Source organism: Nycticebus coucang, chromosome 16 (assembly GCF_027406575.1).
Source record: "Nycticebus coucang isolate mNycCou1 chromosome 16, mNycCou1.pri, whole genome shotgun sequence".
Lineage (NCBI taxonomy): Eukaryota > Metazoa > Chordata > Mammalia > Primates > Lorisidae > Nycticebus > Nycticebus coucang.
Window position 1 is genome coordinate 29211739 of NC_069795.1, and position 22753 is coordinate 29234491.

Genomic DNA, 22753 nt, shown 5'->3' on the forward strand with positions numbered 1-22753 from the left:
GTTTTGTTAGGATAAAATATTCTGTAAATGTCTGTTAAATCCAATTGTTGGATGATTAAGTTTAAATCTAAAATTTCTTTGCTTAGCTTCTTCTTGGAGGATCTATCCAACACTGCTAAAGGGGTGTTAAAATCTCCAACTACTATGGACCTGGAGGAAACCAAGTTGCTCATGTCTGTTAGAGTTTCTCTTATAAATTGAGGTGTATTTTGGTTGGATGCATAAATATTAATAATTGAAATTTCATCATATTGAGTCTTGCCCTTAACAAATATGTATTGACCCTCCTTATTTTTCCTTACTTTTGTTGGTTTAAAGCCTATTATATCTGAAAATAAAATTGCATCATCGGTTTTTTCTGTTTTCCATTTGCCTGGAATATAGATGATCATCCCTTCACCCTGAGTCTATATTTATCTTTTAAGGTAAGATGAGATTCTTGTATGCAGAAGATATCAGGTCTGAGTTTTTATATCTAGTCAGCCATCCTGTGCCTCTTTAGAGGACAATTTAATTCATTCACATTAATTGAGAATATTGATAGGCCTGGTATAATTTTAGGTATCAAGTTTTCAAAAGACCAGTGGACATTTTTAATCCTTTGCCACTGTGGAGTTTGGAACTTGATCAAAAGTTTCAGAGTGAGTTTACTTTTGTGGTGGAGAGTTGCACTGCTGGTTTAGTTATGGCAAATTTCTTCAACATATGAATGTCATTAAAGTATTTAATTTCTCCATCATAAATGAAACTCAGTTTAGCTGGGTACAGGATCCTGGGTGGAAAGTTATTTTGTTTTAGGAGAATAAAAGTCTATCACCACCCTCTTCTGGCTTGAAAGGTTTCAATAGAGAGATCAGCAGTCATTCTAATATTCTTCCCCTTGTAGGTTATGTTTTTTTTTTTTTTTTTTTTTTTTTTTACATCTGGCTGCTTTCAGGATTTTCTCCTTCATATTAACTTTAGTAAAGTTAATTATGATGTGCCTGGGGTATGTCTTATTTGGGTTGAGTTGTGCTGGGTTTCTGAAACTATCTGTTATCTGGATTTCAGGATCTCTTGGCATGTCTGGAAAGTTCTCTTTCATAATCTCGTGAAGAAGGGCCTCTGTGCTTTGTGAAGCTACTTCATCACTTTCAGGAATCCCTATAAGGCGAATATTGATTTTCTTCGAGTTATCCCAGAGCTCTCTGAGAGAATAATCTGTTTTTGCTCTCCATTTCTCTTCCTCTTTGAATGGTTGGGATTGTTCAAAAGCTTTGTTTTTGAGGTCGGAAATCCTTTCTTCTGCCTGTTCCATTCTGTTACTGAGGGATTCTACTGTATTTCTCATATCATGTAAGGCTGCAACTTCTTTTCTCAATGTGTCTAAATCTTTGGTGATTTTGTCTTTGAATTCATTGAATTCTTGAGACATCTTCTGAATTAATCCTACAATTTCTACATCCATCTTTACTTCCCTTCTATTGATCTTGTTTGTAATCCAAATTCTAAATTCGATTTCAGACATCTCAGCTATCTGTTTGTGAATGGGATCCTCTGGATTGGCTGTTTTGTCATTCCTTGGGGGAGTTGAACTGTTCTGTTTATTCATGTTGCCAGAGTTTTTCTGCTGATTCTGCCCCATGATTGTTTTTCAGTGTTTAGCTAAATGAGCAGGTAAGGTGAAATTGGACTGGAAACTTCTACAGTTGTGGTTGACCAGCCCTTCACCTAGGAATTGGGACTGGTGACTGCAGCTTTTCCTGTACAATTTTGCAAAGGACCTGTACAATTCTACAGTCTGAGACTCTAGAGGCCTGCTTGGTGTAATGGGGGTAGGTGGCTCTGTCTTGTATTCAGCTGATCTCTGTCCAATCCTAGTGAATCAGTGACTCTAGGTTGAAGTCTCAGCTTTGGTGAAATACAAGCAACTAGGACATCTCTTCCTCCAATGGTTATATCTGAAAGAGGACAATCAAACCTTCCCACTACAGTAAAACCAGGGTCCCACCTTGTGGGTCCTCGGGTAATTTGTCCAGTTCAAGAGTTCCAGACCAATTGTCCCAGATAGCTCCCACTCTCTAGCTGGAGAGTTCAAGAAGACTCCAGCAACTAGATGTTAGGGGTCTATTGGCAGCTCAAGTGTGATTTGAATGCCTCTGGTGCTCTGAGTAGGAGGTTTAGAGCCAGGGGGTTGATACTTCTTATCCTACCTTGGTCGTCCTTCACCACTGGACTTTGGTCACCCCAGTCTCTTGTATTCCCATCGGCAGTCTTGTTAACCCAGTCTCTGTGGCCCTGTTCTGTCCAATAAGCAAATGTGCCAGGGCTATGTGCCTGCCAGAGTCAAAATGAGGTTGTTTCCTCCTCCTTATGGTTACCACAGTCTACCACCATCCTGCAGGGGAAGCTGAGGTCTGCCTGCCTCAGGTGCTCAATGGCAGGTGAAGAAAGTTCCACCTGAGCTCAGTCCAAACCTGAGGCTATCCAGACAGCAAAAGAATTTCTCCCTCAGCCACTGCACCTTTGTTGCCACGGTTCTGCAGCTCTGGAATCCCTATAGGGTGAGGTCTGATTCCCTCTGGCAGGCCACAGAGTTGGGGAGATGACTCTCCATAGTTTGACCCCAGCAGGATCACTCTACTAATGCTGAAGTTGGGTGGGAGATGCCTCCTCTTGGGTTCATGCACATCAGCAGTTTTCGAGCCTCCATCCGGTTCCTCCAGTGCAGGAACCCAAGCCTCTGTCTGCTGCTTAGATACTCTTTTTTGGGGTCAGGTCAGTCACCTTTCCCTCTATGTCCTTCTGTACAGTTACTGGATTCACAGGTATGGCACAACTGTACTGCCACCAACTATGCAATGCCTGATCGTAGCCAAGAAATGCAGACATTCTGGATTCTGGAGGAGTTGGACTTCTAGACCTCCAGGCTGGGGTGGGGTGGGGGTGGGTAGACTGAAGGATCAAGGTGGCAAGGAAAATATTTGTTCAAATTTCCTGCCAGGCAAGGGAATTCATAGACTCACAGCAGGGGCTCTTCTGAGAAGGAGTCCCAACTTCCAGCAATTCCCTTCGGTGGAGTGAGGAAGGAGAGCCTCAGTTTATCACTCACCAGTAGAGATCACACAGTAAGCAAGCAACTCTTTTAGGGGAGGGGAAGGCCACACGACCTCTTTGGGATGAGATCTGTACCTGAAAATAGTTTTCTTGGAGTTGAAGCTTGCCTCAGCAGGGAAGATGAGCAATTATCTATCTCATCTCTCAGCTCAGCTCCCCTCCATCGGCTTTGTTGGGTTCTTTCTGGCCGTTATCTCTCCCTCCGGACTGGCTCCAATCAGGTGTTGTTCCCCCATTCCCCCTTGTTCTTATTGAATGTGAAAATTGGAGTTAGGAAAAATAGCCAGCCTGAGGATTTAGCAAAATACCAAACACATTGAGACCAAATGAGCAAATAAAAAGATAAAAAGGCTACCAGACACACAAGCCCATAGATGCATGAATAATCAGAAACACATAGACATACAGACAAAAAAACTACAATAAAAGCAATGATAAACATAAAATAATTGAAAAAAAGGGAAAAAAACAAAACCCCAAAAAACCTCTAAAAATCTGATGTAGGCACTCTCAGAAACCATAAGAAGGGATGAAGAGGAAGAGAGAAGGAAAAAAAAAGTGGTGTTCATAAAAAAGTTAAAAAAGAAGAAAGAAAAAAAATTAAAAATAGAAAAAAATTAACAATAGCTCCTCCAAGAAAAGGGTGAGAAAAAAGGCACAAACCACAAAAATATTATTCTTGTATATATATAGAAATATACATCTATATGTATGACGTAGGGGTCAACTTTACTAGGAATATATTTATAATGCAATATACTTTATGGACACCAGGTGGCACTGTGAGTGGTTTCTAGGCTTATAACTGATTCATAGTTTACATTGTTACCACAGTAACCACCCTACCTGGCCAATTGCCATTTTTGGAGTTTCTATAAAAGTTTATTTTCTAATTGTTGTCCAACCTCGGCTGCTCTGTTCCAGATAGTACTCCTATCCAACCTCTCAACTCGGTGCAGGAGTCCATGCTTCACAAATCTTTCCACTCTGCTCCCAGGTTATCCCACAAACTGACAATGCAATCTGCTGTGGGGGAGGGTGTGGCTGCCACCGTCTCCTACCACTGCAGCTACAGAGACCTTTTCCTCAGTATCTGTGGCTCAGAGTCTCACTTTTGAGTCTGGACTTTTTTTTTTTAGAGACAGAGTCTCACTTTATGGCCCTCGGTAGAGTGCCGTGGCCTCACACAGCTTACAGCAACCTCCAACTCCTGGGCTTAAGCGATTCTCCTGCCTCAGCCTCCTGAGTAGCTGGGACTGGACTTTTAAGTCCAGCTACCTGCCAGTTTGCACCACAGCCTGAACTGCCAGTCCACACCAATGTTCCCCGCCAGGAATGGTCTGGTCTATTTAATCACTCCTGTTGTTCTGGGAGAAAGTGTCTGCCATTTCTGACAATTCAAACTGTCTGTTTCCCTGGCGGGATCCCTTCCCCTCAATTTTCCATCGGGCTGCTTAGCGCCTTGTGGCTCTGAGCAGCACCCCTTTCTGTTTGCCAAACTCCACTCAGGAATAAATTTTCATCAATTGGATTTCACCAGGAACTGCAAACTGCTATCCTGGCGGGGGGGGGGGAGGGGCCGGCTGCTGCCCAGCACGGCCAGGCAAGGGAAATCTCTACAACAGAGTTTGTGTTTTTAAATTACACCTCATATACAGCAATCTGCCAGTTTGCTGCGTGTCTCCAGCTATCTATCCACACCAATAATCCACGTGGGGACAAGATCCAGAGCTCCCTCCCTCTCACCTGATGACTTGGGAGAGGTGGACTACACATCCGTCCCATCCACCATCTCAGGTGACTTTAATTGAGAGATTTGAGCACCATGGCTACTTTTAGCCAGGGAGCTGGCCCTCCTCCCCACTACAGATCTCCCATTGACTCATTGACCAAATTAACTTCATTTAGTTAAGTTACTTATTTGACTCCTGTAGATATTCATAGTTGCAATATTGACCTATTGGGTGATGTCCAAATTTTTCCACCTGGTGTTCAAGACCCATTATGATTTGGCCACATTCACCTATCCAGCCCTACCTCCTCCTCCCTTACATCCATAGTTGCTCCCTAGCCTGACTAGCCTCACTCTCTACCTTAATTAAACATGTTCCATATATTCTATACTATAACCCTGTGTTCATAGCATTGCTTCTATGTTTGTACCTTTGATTTTACTTCTACATTTTCAAACTGTCTTCATTCTTTAAGCTTCCATTCTGTCCCTGCCTCTTCTAAAAGCCCTCTGGGTCATAATGATCTCTACCCATGCAGTGTGTCTGAATCACTCACTTTACCATCTTGTGTTGTTATGGCAGTACATTGTACATGTTCACATCTTGTTTCCTCAACTTGATTCCAGATCCTAGAGCAAAGGAGGCCACTTAAGTTTCTTTTTCTATATCTTGAAAACCTCCTATAGAGGTTTTTTTCCAAAATTCATGTTAAAGGGATCAAAAAAAGAGAAGAGATGGAAAGGAAAAGGGGAGGATATAGATATATTATATATATTTATAAAATATATATCAGATATGTATTTTAAATACGGAAACTAAACAAACAAGCTGCAAAAATCTCAGCTTCTCTTAGCCCTACCCTGTGATAAAAGATCTTGTTTCAAAGAAGGAGGTCATAACACCAGCTCATTTTAAAATTTAGCCACTGTCTGAAATCTGTAGCATGGGCACTCTGACTTTCTACAAATAACTCTTATAGTTGGAGCTTTGAATTTACCATATCTTTTAACCATACTTATAATGAGGATTTAGAGCAAAAAATGCAGCTATTTTGCATTCTGCATGGATAGGCCCTGCCTAGCCTTCCTCCCGCCACAAAATTTGAGAATGAGGAATAGCTGGAAATTGAAGCAGTGGCTAAAAATAAAAAGGAGTGAAAAAGTGAAAGGAAAAATCTCTGGCTTGGAGGCCAGATGATTTTGGTAGCTCACAGTATCATTATAGGTAAAATAAGAAGCTTATAAGGAGTCATCCGGTAAAGTCTTGTCCTCTTTTAACACAATGGTGAGTTTCTGATTTAAATAATGAAGCCCTTTATACAGGGGCTAAAAGGGAAGTGCTGCTACTTTTGAAAAGGTTTCATTTGGCTGCAAGCAAATGAATGCCTTTACCAAAGAACAATTTTGACATAAATAATTCATGTTGAGGAGACCTAAGCTAATGAAACTCAAAATGCCAGGGATAGAAAGCTTGGTTTAACAGAAACAGGTGAGGTGATAACCATATGAAAGCACAGCATTTTGGAGTCAGAAGTAGCTTAGAAGGTAGTACACTACCCTTTTATTATCAATAGAGAAACTGAGTCCCAGTGAGGCTCCATAACTCCCTCAGGGTCACTGATCAATGAAATTCTTGTTTTTTATTTTGTTAAACTCCTATTTATATTTCATTTTAATCTGTTCTTGCATAGAAAGTATATCTATAAGAAAAGAAATATTTAAACTTAACACATATAATGCCTTAATAGAATAAATAAAAATATAATGACTATTAAATGGCATCTAAATAGCCTAAATCCTATAATATCTGATAATCTATATGTAACATACATCTCTTTTCATAGATCAAAATGATGATTTTCTTTTGAGCAATAACATACATACCCTTCAAGGAAAAAAACTACAAGGAACTTCCTATCAGGTAATATGAGTAATCAATATTTATTTGATGTTTTGTGAAAATCATCTTGTTAATGAGCTCTGTGATATGTTAGATTTACTGAACAATATTTAGATAGCCTTGTTTCTTTTTTTGTATTTAGTTGTTATAAGTTGCTGTGTAATTGATATGCTTATCTTCCTATGTATTAGAATATGAATGAAAATCTCAAAAGATGATGACATAATAAACCATTTTGATTATACAAAACATTGGGCTCTACAGTCTTTTGATATATAACTCTGGACCTATTAAGTTAATATACTGGGGTCTTCTTTGATAAGACCCAGGGTAAATGCTTGGAACTATCTGGGAACCTTCTGGGCATGGCCCTCATGTTTTTACATCTGATATAAAAATATATACTATGATTCCTAACCTATGCCTTTCAAAATTGCATTAATTATCCTAGAAGTTTGGGAAGTTAAGATTTAAATGTTTAAATGTTCTTTCTCTCTAATGACAATGACGTAACAGAAACTAACACCCAAATACTTGCTATTCTCCGGTGACAAGAAGGAATAATATGAGTCAATAGGGCCAACTCAGGAATTAGACTGATTTTTGATACTGTTCTGACACCTGTGAGGTTCATTTTAATCATTCTGATAGTTTTATTAGAAAATTCAGAATTGACTTTCTTTGGTATAGTACATTGATCAATAGGCAGAGGGCACATAGCATATGAATTGTGAAGTGCTGATTTGGTGATGAAGGACAGCTGCTTTCCTAAATCCAACCTGATTTCTGAGGCTGTTGAAAGCTCTGATGAATTAGATGGTGAACTATACCATAACTTTTGATCTAGTATGGTTTCGGTGTCTGCTTCTTGCTCTGATGCTGCCAGAATGATAGACCCATGTGACAAAGCATGCGAATGCACTCCCTGGGCATCACTTCCAGAGGCTTCTCCCAGAATATTACTCGGACGAGAGCTGTGCAGTGAGACACAGCTTGGTTTGAATCTTGGTTTGGCTTGTAATAACTGTGACTTTGTGCAATTTCCCTACTCTCCCTCTGCCATAAAACGTGTCTATTAGAAACCTCTATCTTGGGTCTATCATGAGGATCAGTAAGGTATTTCCTTAGTTCCATATCTGGTACTTATGAGATGCTTTTAAAAATTGTTGTCATTGCTCTTTTCTCCTTCTCTTTTCCGTCCACCTGCTTGTCCTCTTCCTCTTTACAGGGGCTTACTGACTCTTTCACAAGCACAGCTATCAGATTATCTCTGACTTATGCAGTCTCATTTTCCTAAATTCAGATGAGACCTCAAATATAATATCTAAGTGATGCATTGTCTGATAGCAGGAAAAAAATGATGGCTAATTTATGAGAAAATGTACCGGCCAGGCGGGGTGGTTCATGCCTGTAATCCTAGCACTCTGGGGGGCCTAGGCGGTTGAATTGCTGAGCTCACAGGTTCAAGACCAGCCTGAGTCAGATTGAGAGCTTGTCTCTAAAAATAGCTGGGCGTTGTGGCAGGTGACTGTAGTCCCAAGTAGCTGAAGCAAGAGAATCACCCAAGAGTTTGAGGTTGCTGTGAGCTATGATGCCACAGCACTTTACTGAGGGTGATAAAGTGAGACTCTGTGTCAAACAAAAAAAAGGAAAGAAAAGGGAAAATCTCCCCAAATATGCCTTATGCCAAAATAAATCTTTTTTTAGGCTTTTAGTAGAAAAATAGAACCACCTCTTAAACAGAAGAAAATTTTAATGTAACCTGAACACTTGTACCCTCATATCAATCTGGAAAAAAAAAATAAGAAAGGAGAAAATCACATAGAAATCTCTTAGAAGAAAATGGTTAAAGATAAATCTTTACCCTAAAACCAATGCTTCTGGAAGTTTTAATTGTCAAAGAAATGGGTCCTGCTACAATAGGAACCATTCAATTGTGCCATGCAGCTTGTCACTAAAAGTTAGTTGAAGGAATTCATGCCCAGTGACAGGCAAGCAGAAGGCATCTAATCCAGAAATCCTCATTTGAGAGTAGGCACCAGTCTTATCTATCTTCCATAACTTTGTTCTTATGCAGAATAGATATTCAATTGAACTTGACTGAGAAACATTTATCTGCATGACAGAATAGTTTAGCAAGACCCCCTATGCAACGTAGTAATTTAAAAATTCCTTGTGACTGAGGAGAAATGGATACCATTTACTCTTTGAAAAATGAGGAAGAGGGGCACTATTTGCAGATGGAGAAGCAAATCTGGTATGAAGAGGAAATCAGATTAGATTAACCGTATAAGAGTAGACTTTGGCACTCACCTATCAGAGTAGTGTTTTTGCAAGTGTTCCCTGGGGACTGTCTATATCAGAGGCACTTGGAGGACTTGTTGAAAGTGAAGACTTCTGTGCCACATTTCTCTTCACCTGAAATGTCATGACCGTGGCTCCTAGGAAATGGTATTGTTTTGTGACTCTCTGGTTGAGGCTCAATACACCAACCATGAAACTCTTGGAATACGGACAGCTAGTGGTGTCTTAGTTTGTTTTGTGTTGCTATAAAGGAATATCTGAGACTGAATGATTTTCAAAGAAAAAAGGTTTATTTGGCTCATGACTCTGATGGCTGTAAAGTTCAAGATAGGACAACTACATCTGTTGAGGGTCTTAGGCTGCTTCCATAGTGGAGGAAAGTGAAGGGGAGCTGACCTGTGCAGAGACTGCCTGGTGAGAGAGAAAGTGGGGGACGGGATAGGTGCCAGGCTTTTTCTAACAAACAGCTTTTAGGGGAACTCTATTCATGAGGGATCCACCCTTAGGACCCAAACACCTGCCATTAGCTCCCACCCCCAACTCTGATTATAAATTTCAACATGAGGTTTTCAGGGGACAAACATATAAGCCATAGCTGTGGGAACTAGTCTGCAGATGTGATGGCCCCTGCATTTTCACTTTATAAATCTAAATTTGGCTCAGGTATGGTTCTGGAAGACAATAGCCTCTTAGAAAAAGTGAAGTTTATTTTCATTTTTATTATGGGAATGATATATATTCATTATAGAAGTTTTCCAAAACTAGGAGAAAGTAGAAAGGATTAAAAGAATGAATAATAGGGTAAATATTTTTTCATGGTCATTTTCTGAATATTAGTAATATCAGATAAAGTTCATAGAATGTAAATAATTTTAGTAGTTATAATTATCATGTAACCATGCCTAGAAAATACGGTTTAGACACCAAAAATGTTCAGAATACAAGATTTAAACATTAACTAACTTTCCAGTCAGAATGTACTCCAGAAGATGTGTTTTCTTCATGTTCTTAAAAGGGGAGGGAAGGTCTCAGGGATGGAAAAAGGTACAAAAAACCAAGCAACTGGGACAGGAGATGTTCATGGAATGCTTTCTCCAAGACTTACTTTGTTCTATGCATATATCTGCATACTTGGCCTGGGATACACTTGCTGGAGAACCAGACTTCAAGTAGAAGTGCTGATGGAGAGAGTTTGAAGCAAAGCAGTTTGCTTAGTGCTGCAATCATTACACCAACCATAAAGAACATCTTAGGGAAACTTGTCTCCCAGCATTTATTTTCATATCCTTGTTCTTGTTTGTTCTTCTCTGGCAGCACTCAGTTGATGGCTCAGACCTTTTGTAGCATACTGGAAAGGGTATAAAATATGCAGTAATACAGACTTTGGGCTAATATATTTTCAAAAATGTTGCATGCCTCATTTCTCACGTAAATTCTTAGGTTGCATTCAGCCTTCAGAGTGTCATTCATATTCATGATAGAAAAGAGGGATAACATTTATTACCTTCAGTGCTGGTGATATTAAGTACTGTCAAGAACCCCCATCTAGGACTGAACCAAAACACTTTCTCCCTGAGCTCCTTTGCAGGAAAAAGTGTTGCTGAGTGAATCAATGAATTAAAAAATATGTGTGTATGTGTGTATATTCCCTAAAACCTTGAGGTTCCTTTCCATGACAGCTCATAAAGTACTAAGGATTATATCACTCCACATGCATTTCAATCAATTTCTTTCTTGAGGTTCTTTACTACAGATACTGAAAGGTTAATTATTTAAGTTCTCATCCTCCCCCATAGTTCAAGGTTGTCATGGGAGCCAGTTCTGGCCAATGAAATATAGGCAGAATTTCCTGAGGAAGACTCTCTTTCCTGAAGAAAAAGGCAAAGCCTCAGGAGGATGAAGGTTTGTCCTTTGCCATCCTTCCTGCCTAGAATAGGATATTGTACGTGGCAAGACAGCAGCCATCTTCCAACCATGAGGCAAAATGACCCATGGAGGAAGTAGAGCAGCAAAGGCTTGGAGCCTGGTTCACAAGTGACATTCTTGAGAAGTTGCACTAGCATAGGACTGCCTATGTCTGCACTTAGATTTATGGAAATTTAACTCCCAGGCTTATGTAAACCACATTCATTGGGTTTTCTGTCCCTCAAAGCTCATAGATCTAATGGATATATATTATCTTCAAAACAATCACTTCTAATGCTGAACTCTAATTGTTCTCTTTAAGCAAACAGACAAAACTATGTCCACAGGGTTGAATGGTGTCTAAACTCACCTTTGATTGTGAAATCCAGACTTCAGTTCTGATGTGGTGTAATCAGATTCTACAGTTGGAAGTCCATAAGTTGAAAATTGGAATACTAACAACGTATTAGCTATATACAGCCCACCAGCTGTATATAGACTTAAAACTATATCCAACACAGCCACTCATTGTTGGGAATTATAGAAGCTGCTTTTTGCTGAGTTCATGACATGGGTCACTGGGAAAACAATTTAAGGTAATGCTATAATCTATTAACAAACAGAGAAAGAGGTCCCTCACTAGGTTTTATCAGACAAATTTGGGGTGATCCTAAACAAAGGTGTAAACAACATATAAGGCAGAAAATGAAAGAAAATAGAAAAAAATGATAGATTATTCAAATACTAACTGCAAGTGTCACCCAAAGAATAGTCTTTATGTATAATTTGATAATATTGTGATGAAATCATGATCTCGTGTATTGACCAATGTTTCTTATATCAAACAATTTCTTTGCTATTTATAAATTTAACTATTACTAATTTGATAAATAACAAATAACTTCAAAATTTAATAGCTTAAAACAATAGACATTTATTATCTCCTGGTCTCTGTAGGTCAGGAGTTTGGGAATGAGGTGGCCAGAGATTTCTAGCTCAGGGTCTTTCATGGGGTTATAATCAAGATGTCATCTGAAGATATAACTTGGGTTGGAGGATCTTCCAACTCCTTCTCATGGCTGTAGGTAGCACACTTCAGTTTCTTGCTGGAGGTTGGCTGGAAGCATCAGTCTCTTGCCATGCTGGTCTCTCCATGGGACTGTTTGGGCGTTCTCATAGAATGGCACTTGGTTTCTCCAAAGTGAGAGATTCAAGACACTGGGCGAGAAGAGACCACAATGTCTTTTAAAACCTAATTTCAGGAATTAAATGTCATCACTTAGACGTTATTCTATTTGTTAGAATCAAGTTATTAAATCCAGCTCACACTAAGGAGAGGGCTATTATAATTCACCTCTGAAGACAGCATAATAAAAGAATTTGTGGGAAGGGTGTGAAACAAGATGGCTGAATAGAAACCTCTAGTAATCTTTCCTCTGCACAAACACCAAATTCAACAGCTATCCATGCAAGCGAGCACCTTCAAAAGAACCAAAAATCAGGTGAGAGATCATACTACCAACATTGTATCAAGGAAACTGATACTGAAGAAGACAGAAAAGACAGTCTTGCATGGCCTATGCCACCCCTCCTCATTTCCCTGCAGTGCCTCAGCAACATAAGTGGAAAGAGAATCTGTGTGCCTGGGGAAGGGAGAGTGGAGTGGTGTGGAACTATACACTGAAACTCAGGGCCTCAGGTCCATCCTGGCACAACGTAGTACAAGGTTAAATTGTACCAATGCCCATGGAGGGAGCTTTTAGACCAGCCTGGCCAGAGGGAAATGCTCTGCCCCCAAACCCAAGTTCTGGCTAGCCCCACAACTGGCTATTAGAAATCAGCATGAGGTTTGGACTAAATTCAGAAGGCAGTTGAACTATAAAGGCTGCAGTCTGCTGGCAAATTCGGAAGTTGTGCTGGCTCAAAGCAAGTGGAACTACAGTGCATGTGACCCACTGAGACAATAGCTCTGGCAACCAAGCCAGTTCCTGTGTTACTTTTTCCCTAACTCTAGACAGTATAGCTTAGAGAGAATTTCTTTCAGTTGGAAAAAGGAAAGGGAAAAATCTGAAGACTTTGTTTTGCAACTTTGGTCCAGCTGAAGTACAATAAAATGAAATATCCAGCAGACTCATGAAGCCCCTGTGTTTGGGCTTTAATTCCTGGACAATATTTCTAGACCTACCTTGGGCAATACGGATGCATACTACCCTGAAGAGCAGGACCTAGTGTTGGCAAAACTTATCACTTGCTGAATAAAGAACCTGTGGATATTGAGTAAACATCAGAAGTAGTCAGACAGTAGTTACCAGGGACTTTGGATGAGAATGCTGGTGGCCACAAGGGAGCACCCACATCACTCTTCCCCCAACTCCAGCAGCCAAGTACAGAGAGTGAGGGAAGAAAGTGAGAGACTTTGCTTGGTAATCCAGGAAATTCTCCTATATCTTACCCAAGACCACCACGGTGGTACTACCAGAAGTACGTAAGAGTCACAGCATTATTGGGTTTGGATCACCCACAGCACTGATATGGCTGCAGTGACTAAGACTTAGATCACATTTCTTAATTCCCTTTAATATCTAGAATGCCTTCTCTAAAGGGGTGTATTCAAACAAGTCCAGATTTTGAAAATTAAAATATATACCTAACTCTTCAGTGTCCAGACATAGACAAACATCCATGAGCATAAAGAACATCCTGGAAAAAGGACTTTGGCAAAAAAAAAATTAAATAAGATACCAGTGACTAATCATGGAGTGATGGATATAAGTGATCTTTTAGACAAAGAATTCAAAATCGCTGTCCTGAAGAAGCTCAGTAAACTTTAACATAACACAGAGAAGGAATTCAGAAACTTATCAGAGAAATTTAGCAAAGATCTTGAGAGAATAAAAAATAAATAAAGCAGACATTCTTGAGCTCAGGAATTCAATGGACAAATTGAGAAATACATGAGTCTCTCAACAGCAGAACTGACCAAGCAGGAGAAAGAATTACTGATCTTGAAGGATTACTGATCTTGAAGAGAAGCTATTTGAAGATACACAGTCAGAGGGTAAAAAAGGAAAAAGTATAAAAGAGAATGAAGCATGCCTACTGTATCCAGAAAATAGCCTCAAAAGGGCAAATCTAAGTTATTTCCCTTAAAATAGAGAGAGAGTGAGAGACTGAGGTAGAAAGTTTATGTGGACATATTCAAAGAAATAATAACATAAAACTTTCCAAACCTAGAGAAAGATATCAATATTCAGGTACAAGAAGGTTAGAGAACACCAAAAAAGATAACTCAAATCATTTAACAGTTGAGTTCCCAAAAGTTGTAGATAAAAGAAAGGTCCTCAGGGAGCAAGAAAAAAGAAAAATATAACACACAAAGGAGCTCCAAAATGTCTGACAGTAGACTTCCCAGTGGAAATGTCATGGGCCAGAAGAGAGCATCATGACATATATAAAGTGCTCAAGAAAAAAACTTTAACACTAGATTATTATATCCTTCAAAATTTTCTTTCATACATAAAGGAAAAATAAAGACATTCCCAGATAAACATAAGCTGAAGGATTTCACCAACACTAGACATATCCTATAAGAAATGCTAAAATGAAGCTTCAATCTGAAAAAAAGGACATTCATGAATGATACATCCTCTGAAGGTATATAATTCACTGGTAACAATAAATACACAATATAGAATACTCCATTGCTGTAATTTCAGTGTATAAAACATTTATATCTTGAGTAAGAAGACCAAAAGGCAAAAGTATCAAAAATAACTATAATACCTTTTTGAGAGATAAATAGTATAAAAGGATATGAATAGAAAAAACCAAAAAGTTAAAAACCAGGGGGTATGGAATTAAAGGGTACAATTTCTGTTAGATTTCTTTGCTTGTTTTTCATTTGTTTTTTTGTAAGCAGAGTTGTCATATGTTTAAAATAATTTGTTATAACATGTTTTTTTGCAAGGCTCACAGTAATCCCAAATTAAAAAACCTACAACAGATACACTAAAAACAAAAAGCATGAAATTAAAACCCATTAACAGAGAAAATAATTAAAAAAAAAGGGAAGACTGGAAAGAAAGAAAGAAGGAAGGAAAGACTATAAGTCAACACAAAATCAAATAACAACATGGCAGGAGTAAGTCATTACCTATCTAATAACATTGAATGTGAATAGACTAGACACTTCAATCAAAAGACATAGAGTGGCTGAATGGATAAAAAAACAAGAGCCAACTATATGTTGTCTTCAAGAAAACTACTTCACCTATAAAGACAAACATAGACTAAAAAGATATTTCATGTAAATGAAAACCAAAATGATTAGGAGTAGCTTTATGTCTATTAGACAATATAGATTTCAAGGCAAAAACTTTAGAAAGAGACAAAGATCATTATATAATGATAAAGGGGTCAATTCAGCAAGAGAATGTAACAATTCTAAACATATACACATGAAACATTGGAGCACCCAGATATATAATGCAAATATTATCAGAGCTAAAGATAAAGGTAGGGTCTCTACGTATGATAACTTTACATATGATAACCACTGGAGACCTCAATGTTACACTATCAGCATTGGACAGATCATGCAGACAGAAAATAAACAAAGAAACAATGGGCTTAATTTGCACTATAGAACAAATGGACTTAACAGATATTTACAAAAAGTTTCACCCAACAGATGCAGAATACACATTCTTTACCTCCACTCATGGATTATTTTCAAAGATAGACCATATGTTAGGCCATAAAACAAGTCTTAAAAAAATTAAAAAGTAATGAAATCATGCCAAGTATTTTCTCTGAACACAAAGAAATAAAACAACTGGAAATATACAAACACATGGATATTAAATAATATGAATGACTAGAAGGTCAATTAAGAGATTAAGAAGGACATTTAAAAAATTCTTGTAACCACTGAATATGATACCACAAAACATCAAAAGCTGTGTAACATAGCAAATGCAGAAATAAGAGAAAAATTTATAGCAATAAGACCCCACATCAAAAGTAAAAAAGTTTTAAATGAACAGCCTAATGATGCTTTTCAAAGAAATAGAGATATAAAAGGAAATCAAACTCAAAATCAATGGAAGAAAATAATTAATAAAAATCAGAGCAGAAATTATTGAAATTGAAACAAAAAAGAAATGCAAAATATCAATGAAACAAAAAGTTTTTTTTTGAAAGGATAGGCAAAATTGAAAGGTCTTCAGCCAGACTAAGAAGACAGAAGACCCAAAGTTAATCAGAGATGAACATGTTACACCTAACATTGATGCAGAAATCCAAAGGATAGTTAAACACATGAGCAACTACATAATGATAAATTGAAAAACTGGAAGTGGATTACTGGTTCCTGGAAGTGGATTACTGGTATTTTTAAGATCCTTAATACATAATATCAAATTGTTTTTCAAAAAGATGACAATTTACACTTCCACCCCATGTGTTGTGGAAGTAAAAATAACACCCACCACGGACACCCTGAAGTGTCATTTTTCATGCTAGAATGGCATGGTCCTTATTTGCTTGAGGCTTTACATGAACTCAAAGCATAGCTGGTGGGAGCACATGACCCAGACAGATTACCTTCCATGCATGATGTGTCAGTGTCCTGCAGGCATATTCGGATGATGCAGAAAACCTGGCTCATATTGTCTTAACAAGAAGGACTTAGAGGCCAAGTGCAGTGGCTCACGCCTATAATCCTAGCACTCTTGGGAGGCTGAGGCAGGAGGACTGCTTGAGCTGAGGAGTTCAAGACCAGCCTGAGCAAGAGCAAGACCCTGTCTCTACTAAAAATAGAAAAATTAGCTGGAGGTCGTGGCAGGCACCTATAGTACTCTGGAGGCTGAGGCAAAAGGATCGCTCGAGCCCCAGTGTTTAGGGTGCTGTGAGCTATGATGATGCCACTGCACTCCACCCAGGGTGACAGAGTCTCTGTCTAAAAATAAAAAATAAAAAGGACATAGAAACAGGATGGGCTACAGGATGGTAAGGTTAATGTCACAGCGAAGTCACCAGGGATGCACATTCTGTTCATCTCACTATCTTTCCATCTTCAATACTGGCTTCCTGCCCAGAAAGGCTGTGGGTGTTACCAGGTTCCCTCCAGATGTACTAAAGCCCGTGCCCACCCAAGCTGTGTGTCAGTGTCGCAGGGCCGCTGACCAGCTGACCAACAAAAGGATCAAGGGCACTTTATTGTAGAAATGATACAGCTCGGAAAAAAGCAAGCTCTCCTCTTCCTTCCTCTTCTTTCTCCTGAAATGGAATCTGTACTGCCAGGGTTTGAGGCAGGAAGGTTCACACGGGATTCGGACAGACCCGTGGGGCGTCCTGCAGGCAGCTTGCCGAGGACAGGTGAGCAAGCGCCCCCCGGCGTCCCCCGGGTGGAAAGCCTTAAGTAGTGGCCAGAACAACAGTGGCTCTGAATCACGCCTAATGATCATTACTTAAGAAAGCACGGACACCTGCCTGACTAATCATCCTTACTCAAAATAATCTGGCTCCTCGTGGCCCTCAGGCGAGAAAGCCTAATTGTCTCATCTTCCCTACAGAGTCTAAAACCCTCCTGGAGGGACGCCTCTGCACTGAGTCTCACCGGCTGAGGAGTGGGCCCCCGGGCTTAGGGAAGGGGCTCCGTTATAGGTTGCCTAATGTAGTACAAGCAGTTAGCGTGTCATCTGTTTCTGGGGAGCAGCTATCTCTACAGGTTAAGTTTTTCCCATTCCTCCGCCTTTTTAGGCCAGCTGCCGTCGTCGTCTTACAGGTCTCTCCACACTGTGCATGCACACATAGATCCACGAAAAGGTGAGTTTTTTCCCCCTCTGGATGTTGCCAAGGCCACCATGTTGTCCAGGTCCTCAAACTTTTTAAACAGGGGGGCCAGTTCACTGTCCCTCAGACCATTGGAGGGCCGGACTATAGTTTAAAAAAAAAGTATGAACAAATTCCTATGCACACTGCACATATCTTATTTTGAAGTAAAAAAACAAAACGGGAACAAATACAATCACACCACCTCATGTGGCCCACGGGCCATAGTTTGAGGACCCCTAAAAGGTGCCAAGTTTCACCACTGGTACTTAACATAGTACTGGAAGTTCTAACTAGAGCAATCAGAGATGATAAAGAAATAAAGGGCATTCAAATTGGAAAGGAAGAAGTCAAGTTATACTTGTCTATAGATGATATGACATTATATCTAGAGAAACCTAGGGACTTCACAAAAAAACTTCTAGTATTAATAAACAAATTCAGTAAAGTTTCAAGATACAAAAATCAACATACAAAAATCAGTAGCATTTCTTCATACCAACAACAAACAATCTGAAAAAGAAATGAATAAAGTAATCCCAATTATTGTAGCTATAAATAAATTAAAATATACCTAGGAATAAACTTAACTAAAGATGTGAAAAATATGAATAATAAAAACTATAAAACATTGATGAAAGAAGTTAAAGAGGACACACACAAAATGACAAGATATTCAAACTCATGGAAACAGAGAGTAGAACGATAATTAGCAGAATCAGGAAAGGGTAGCAGGGAGGGGGAGAAAAAGTGCAGAGGGTTAATGGATGCAAAAATATAGAATGAACAACACTTGATTGCACAATAGAGTGACCATAACCAGTAAGTTAGCACATACTTTAAAAATAACCAAAAGGGTGTAATTGGAAGGTTCTTACCACAAAGAAATAGCAAATGCCCACTTGCGGCTATGGATACCCCAATTCTTCTTCTTTGATTAATTACTACCTTATGCCTATATTACTACATTGCTTACATCCTATAGAGATATACAACTATTATATATCCACAACAATTAAAAATAGAAAAATTAAGAAGGAAGAATTTGTAGGCATATTTTACCTCAAAAAACCATCAGAGATATCTTTGAGGTTACAAATATAGTTTTCCTACCTCCCAAGAGCAAGATTATAACTCATTTGTAGATAAAAAGAATGTAAGACTCTATTTGTTATCTAGAAAGAATCTAATCTCTCTTTAACCATGGAAGACTTTAAAGAGTGGCTTTAGCCATGTTAAAGGAATATAGAATGTTATTATGGAATCCACATCTTGTGGTGAAGTGAAATTAAAATTATATTAGATTTTTCTCATTTCTGTGTTTAAACCATACTACATTTATGATAAGTGTACTTTCTCTTTTAAAGCTAGGAAAATAGTTTAAGCAACCCCCCATTTTAGCTTTTATTCAAAGAGGAAATGCCTGGTTCTAACAAATGAATTTAGTGAGCAAACTATACTTTTTGGTCAAATCCCAACTCCAAATATATATATGAGTATTTTCCTTTTCGATCACTTTAAAAGATTGAGAGGAATTTTGTGATATTCCTTAGAATTATCCTTACTCATTTTCTAAAAGGAATTATGCAACTCAGAAAATGGCTAGTAGTAAACACATTCCTGTAACTTACACTGTGGCACACACTAGGTACTAGGTGGCATCCTAAGATTTATCACACACCTGAAAATGTGGGCCCAGTCCTTTAAGAAGCCACAGGCTATACCCAGTGGCCACAGTATAATCTAATCACTTATAATTTGCTTCAGCCACTACGGCTACTCTGTCAGGTTTCTGTTTCAGCCTCCTGTCCCTGGATATAACTTGTGGTCTAGAGCGCCAGACTTCCACGTGAGTTGGACTTTATAGTAACCAAATGTGTCTTACCCTTGACTTTAGACTTGTTGCTTAAATTCTCAGTATTTCTGATTCCTTCTGTACAAAATGGTGATAATAAAAACTTGTGATTGTTGCAAATGCTGAAAGAAGGAGCATATGTATTCTAGTCCCAGAAAATGTTTAATGAACGCTCATAGTCTCTTCTCTCTAAATTACCCTAGTCCACTGTAGGCCTCCCCTCAGAATGAAATTTGAAATTCCCTTTGTCTTCTTTCAGGTAGCTATAACAAAATTCCCCTATAGACTCAGTAATTTATAAACAACAGAAGTTTATTGCTCAAAGTTCTGGAGGCCAGGAAGTCTAAAATCAGAGTACCAGCAGATTCAATGTCTGCTGAGGGCTCTGCTTCAAAGATGTTGGCTTCTTACAGTGGGTCCACACGGCAGGAAGGCGTGTCAGTGCATACCTTCCCAAGGAGAGTAGTTCAAAAGTCACCAAGGTGATATTCAGCAATCAGGTATATAGCAATTTTTCTACTATGAGTTTGCAAAAGTTAATTGTCCAACTTTGTAAACTCCATCAAATGCCCTTTTGCAGTTTTGAAGTACCGTAGGTAGAAACTGTTTAATACCAAGGCATAAAGATTTTTCAAAATAGGTAGAAGTTGACAGTAAAGAGCTTAAACTCACAGATACCATATGTGATAAAAGATACTCCAGCCTATGATTTGAAATGCTAGCCAATTCCAAATGTATATTTGGTGTGAGTTTAAACTCATAGTTTCAAAAATGGATGTCCATTGTGTACCTAATAATGTTGGGCATTAAAGGATTACAAACTACTTCATATATTTTCCTGATCCTAATTCTCTTTCCACTAATACAACCTTTTTCTAGATTTTAGACCATCAATTGGGTTTGGAGTACGTGAGATGTGGGGAGTGAATCTGGGGAGTATATACATGCATACATTTAATATACACACAGATATACCCAACTATGAATACATATAAACATATATTCTGTTTATGTTATACACCTAAACATGTAAGATGAATCCACTGATGAAACATGATATGAAAGTGTACTTTGATAACAGGACGATTATTTCTAATTAAGACAATGGATCCTTTTCCAATTATTTGGGTAGCTTTGTGGAGTTTTGTTTGTTTGTTTGGGTTTTTTGTGTTTTTGCTTTGTTAGCATTAGAAAAAGAAAAGAGACAACTGATGGGGACAGTCTTTGTAAAACAAGCAAGAGAACTGGATCAAGAGACTTGGCACTACCACTGGCTGTGCTCTTACACCACTCAATTCACAGTTCTGGGTCTCAATTTCGTCATTTTTGAAATACAGTGTAATACTAGAAAAAATTTCTTCAAAGTCTGATAATCTATTGTTAACAGTAGCTCATTCCCACTTTTTCCTTGATACTTTTCAAGGTTTGAGAGTTTATGGAAAGGAGATATTTATTTAGTCCAATGTCCTCCAAAACTTATTGGAGGAACAATGAGTTCTTATGATCCGACTCCTCGTTTATAGACGAAGGGGCTGAATTGTAGGAAGTGAAGTGTTTAGAATGGCTAGTCATAAAGCAGAGTTTCAAAATGGGACAGTCATTTATTTGCAGACCAGGTTTCCCTGAAATTTTTTGTGTATATTAAATGATAACTCCTATGAACAAAAGTGGGTTTTTTCCTATGTAATTTCCCATACCCAGAGCTGCTCCTATTTCTAAGAATCCAGTAAGTGCTTAATACAAATTAATTCATTTATATACAGGCTCTTAAATTTTCTGTTGCCCATAGTTTTTGTCAGCTTGGAAGTGTAGCTAAAAGAGAAATGTTCTAGGCTGGGCTCAGTGGCTCATGTCTGTAATCGTAGCACTCTGGGAGGCCGAGACCACTGGATAGCTGGAGCTCAGGAGTTCAAGACCAGCCTAAACAGGAGTGAGACCCCACCTCTACTAATAAAATAGAAAAACTATCTGAGCTATGTGGCAGGTGCCTGTAGTTCTGCCTACTTTGGAGGCTGAGGCAAGAGGATCTCTTGAGCCTCAGAGTTTGAGGTTGTTGTGATCTGTGACTCCAGGATACTACCCAGGGTGTCAGAGTGAGTCTCTGTCTTAAAATAAGTAAATAAATGAATAAATAAATAAATAAATGAGTAAATTTTTAAAAAGTTTTAAAAAAGAAAAATGTTCTTATAAACAGGTTTAGAAACTTCTTCAAAATTTCAGACCAGCGGTATTACACAGGAAGTAAGAAGGATGTTTCTGCAGTCTTTCCTCTTAAACCCACACAACCCCCATTTGCATCCCTAATTTATGTAATCCTGGCAACTTCCAGCTGGCTTACCAGTATCTTCATATTAAAAGATTGACCTCAGCCTATGGGTCAATGAACAGACAGCAATCTTGGCTTCCCCTAGAGAAGTATGGAGAGATGGCCATAAATTTGCAACTTTCTTACGCCATAGAAAATAAGGCTTGTGTCACTTCTGAAAAACCCCTTTCTTTTCTCATGGCATTCACACAGGGGACATTATTCCAAGACCAGAATTACACATGTCAAACTCTGCTTGAGAGCAAGGAAAAGAAGCTGGAAGCCTGTGTTAGGATTGAGTTGGTGGTTTGTATTTACATAGCAGGATAAAACTGTTACATAAATGGCTCTGTTGGCCACACTAAATTATACTGCTTAGTTTTTTAAATGCCTGCTAATCCCTTAGCAAAGCACATTTGCTCATTCTACTTCAACCTGATGTATCCTTTTTCTCTTGGGAATAATCACTGAATTTTATTTGTACTTATATGACACACATTAACCTTTTCCTCCAGCTGTATTATTGGCCAACTGTTCAGTTCAACTATATTTATTGAACATACTAACGCTAGGGACTGAATGAGCAAAACATCACTGTTACCCCAAAGAGCTCACCTTCTCCATGGGTGTATAGCCGCAGAAACAGATAACTATTTTTCTCAGCACCCTTATTAAGTAATGAGCATCATAGACAGACAAAATGTCTCATTCTCCTTTCCATCCCCCAAAGATTAGCTCAGAAAATATGAGATAGATGAATGACTAAATGTCTTATAGATCTCTACGAGAATATATTTTATTTTATTAATTAATTCATCAATC

General features: G+C 38.6%; 1 protein-coding gene across 1 annotated transcript in view; it reads left to right on the top strand.

Annotated features, from left to right (window-relative positions):
• SAMSN1 (SAM domain, SH3 domain and nuclear localization signals 1) overlaps positions 1 to 22753 on the top strand; it is a 186249-nt gene that overhangs the window by 45501 nt on the left and 117995 nt on the right. The window contains 1 exon segment of the mRNA XM_053564719.1: positions 6673 to 6749. Within this exon segment, the coding sequence (XP_053420694.1) occupies positions 6673 to 6749 (77 nt within the window).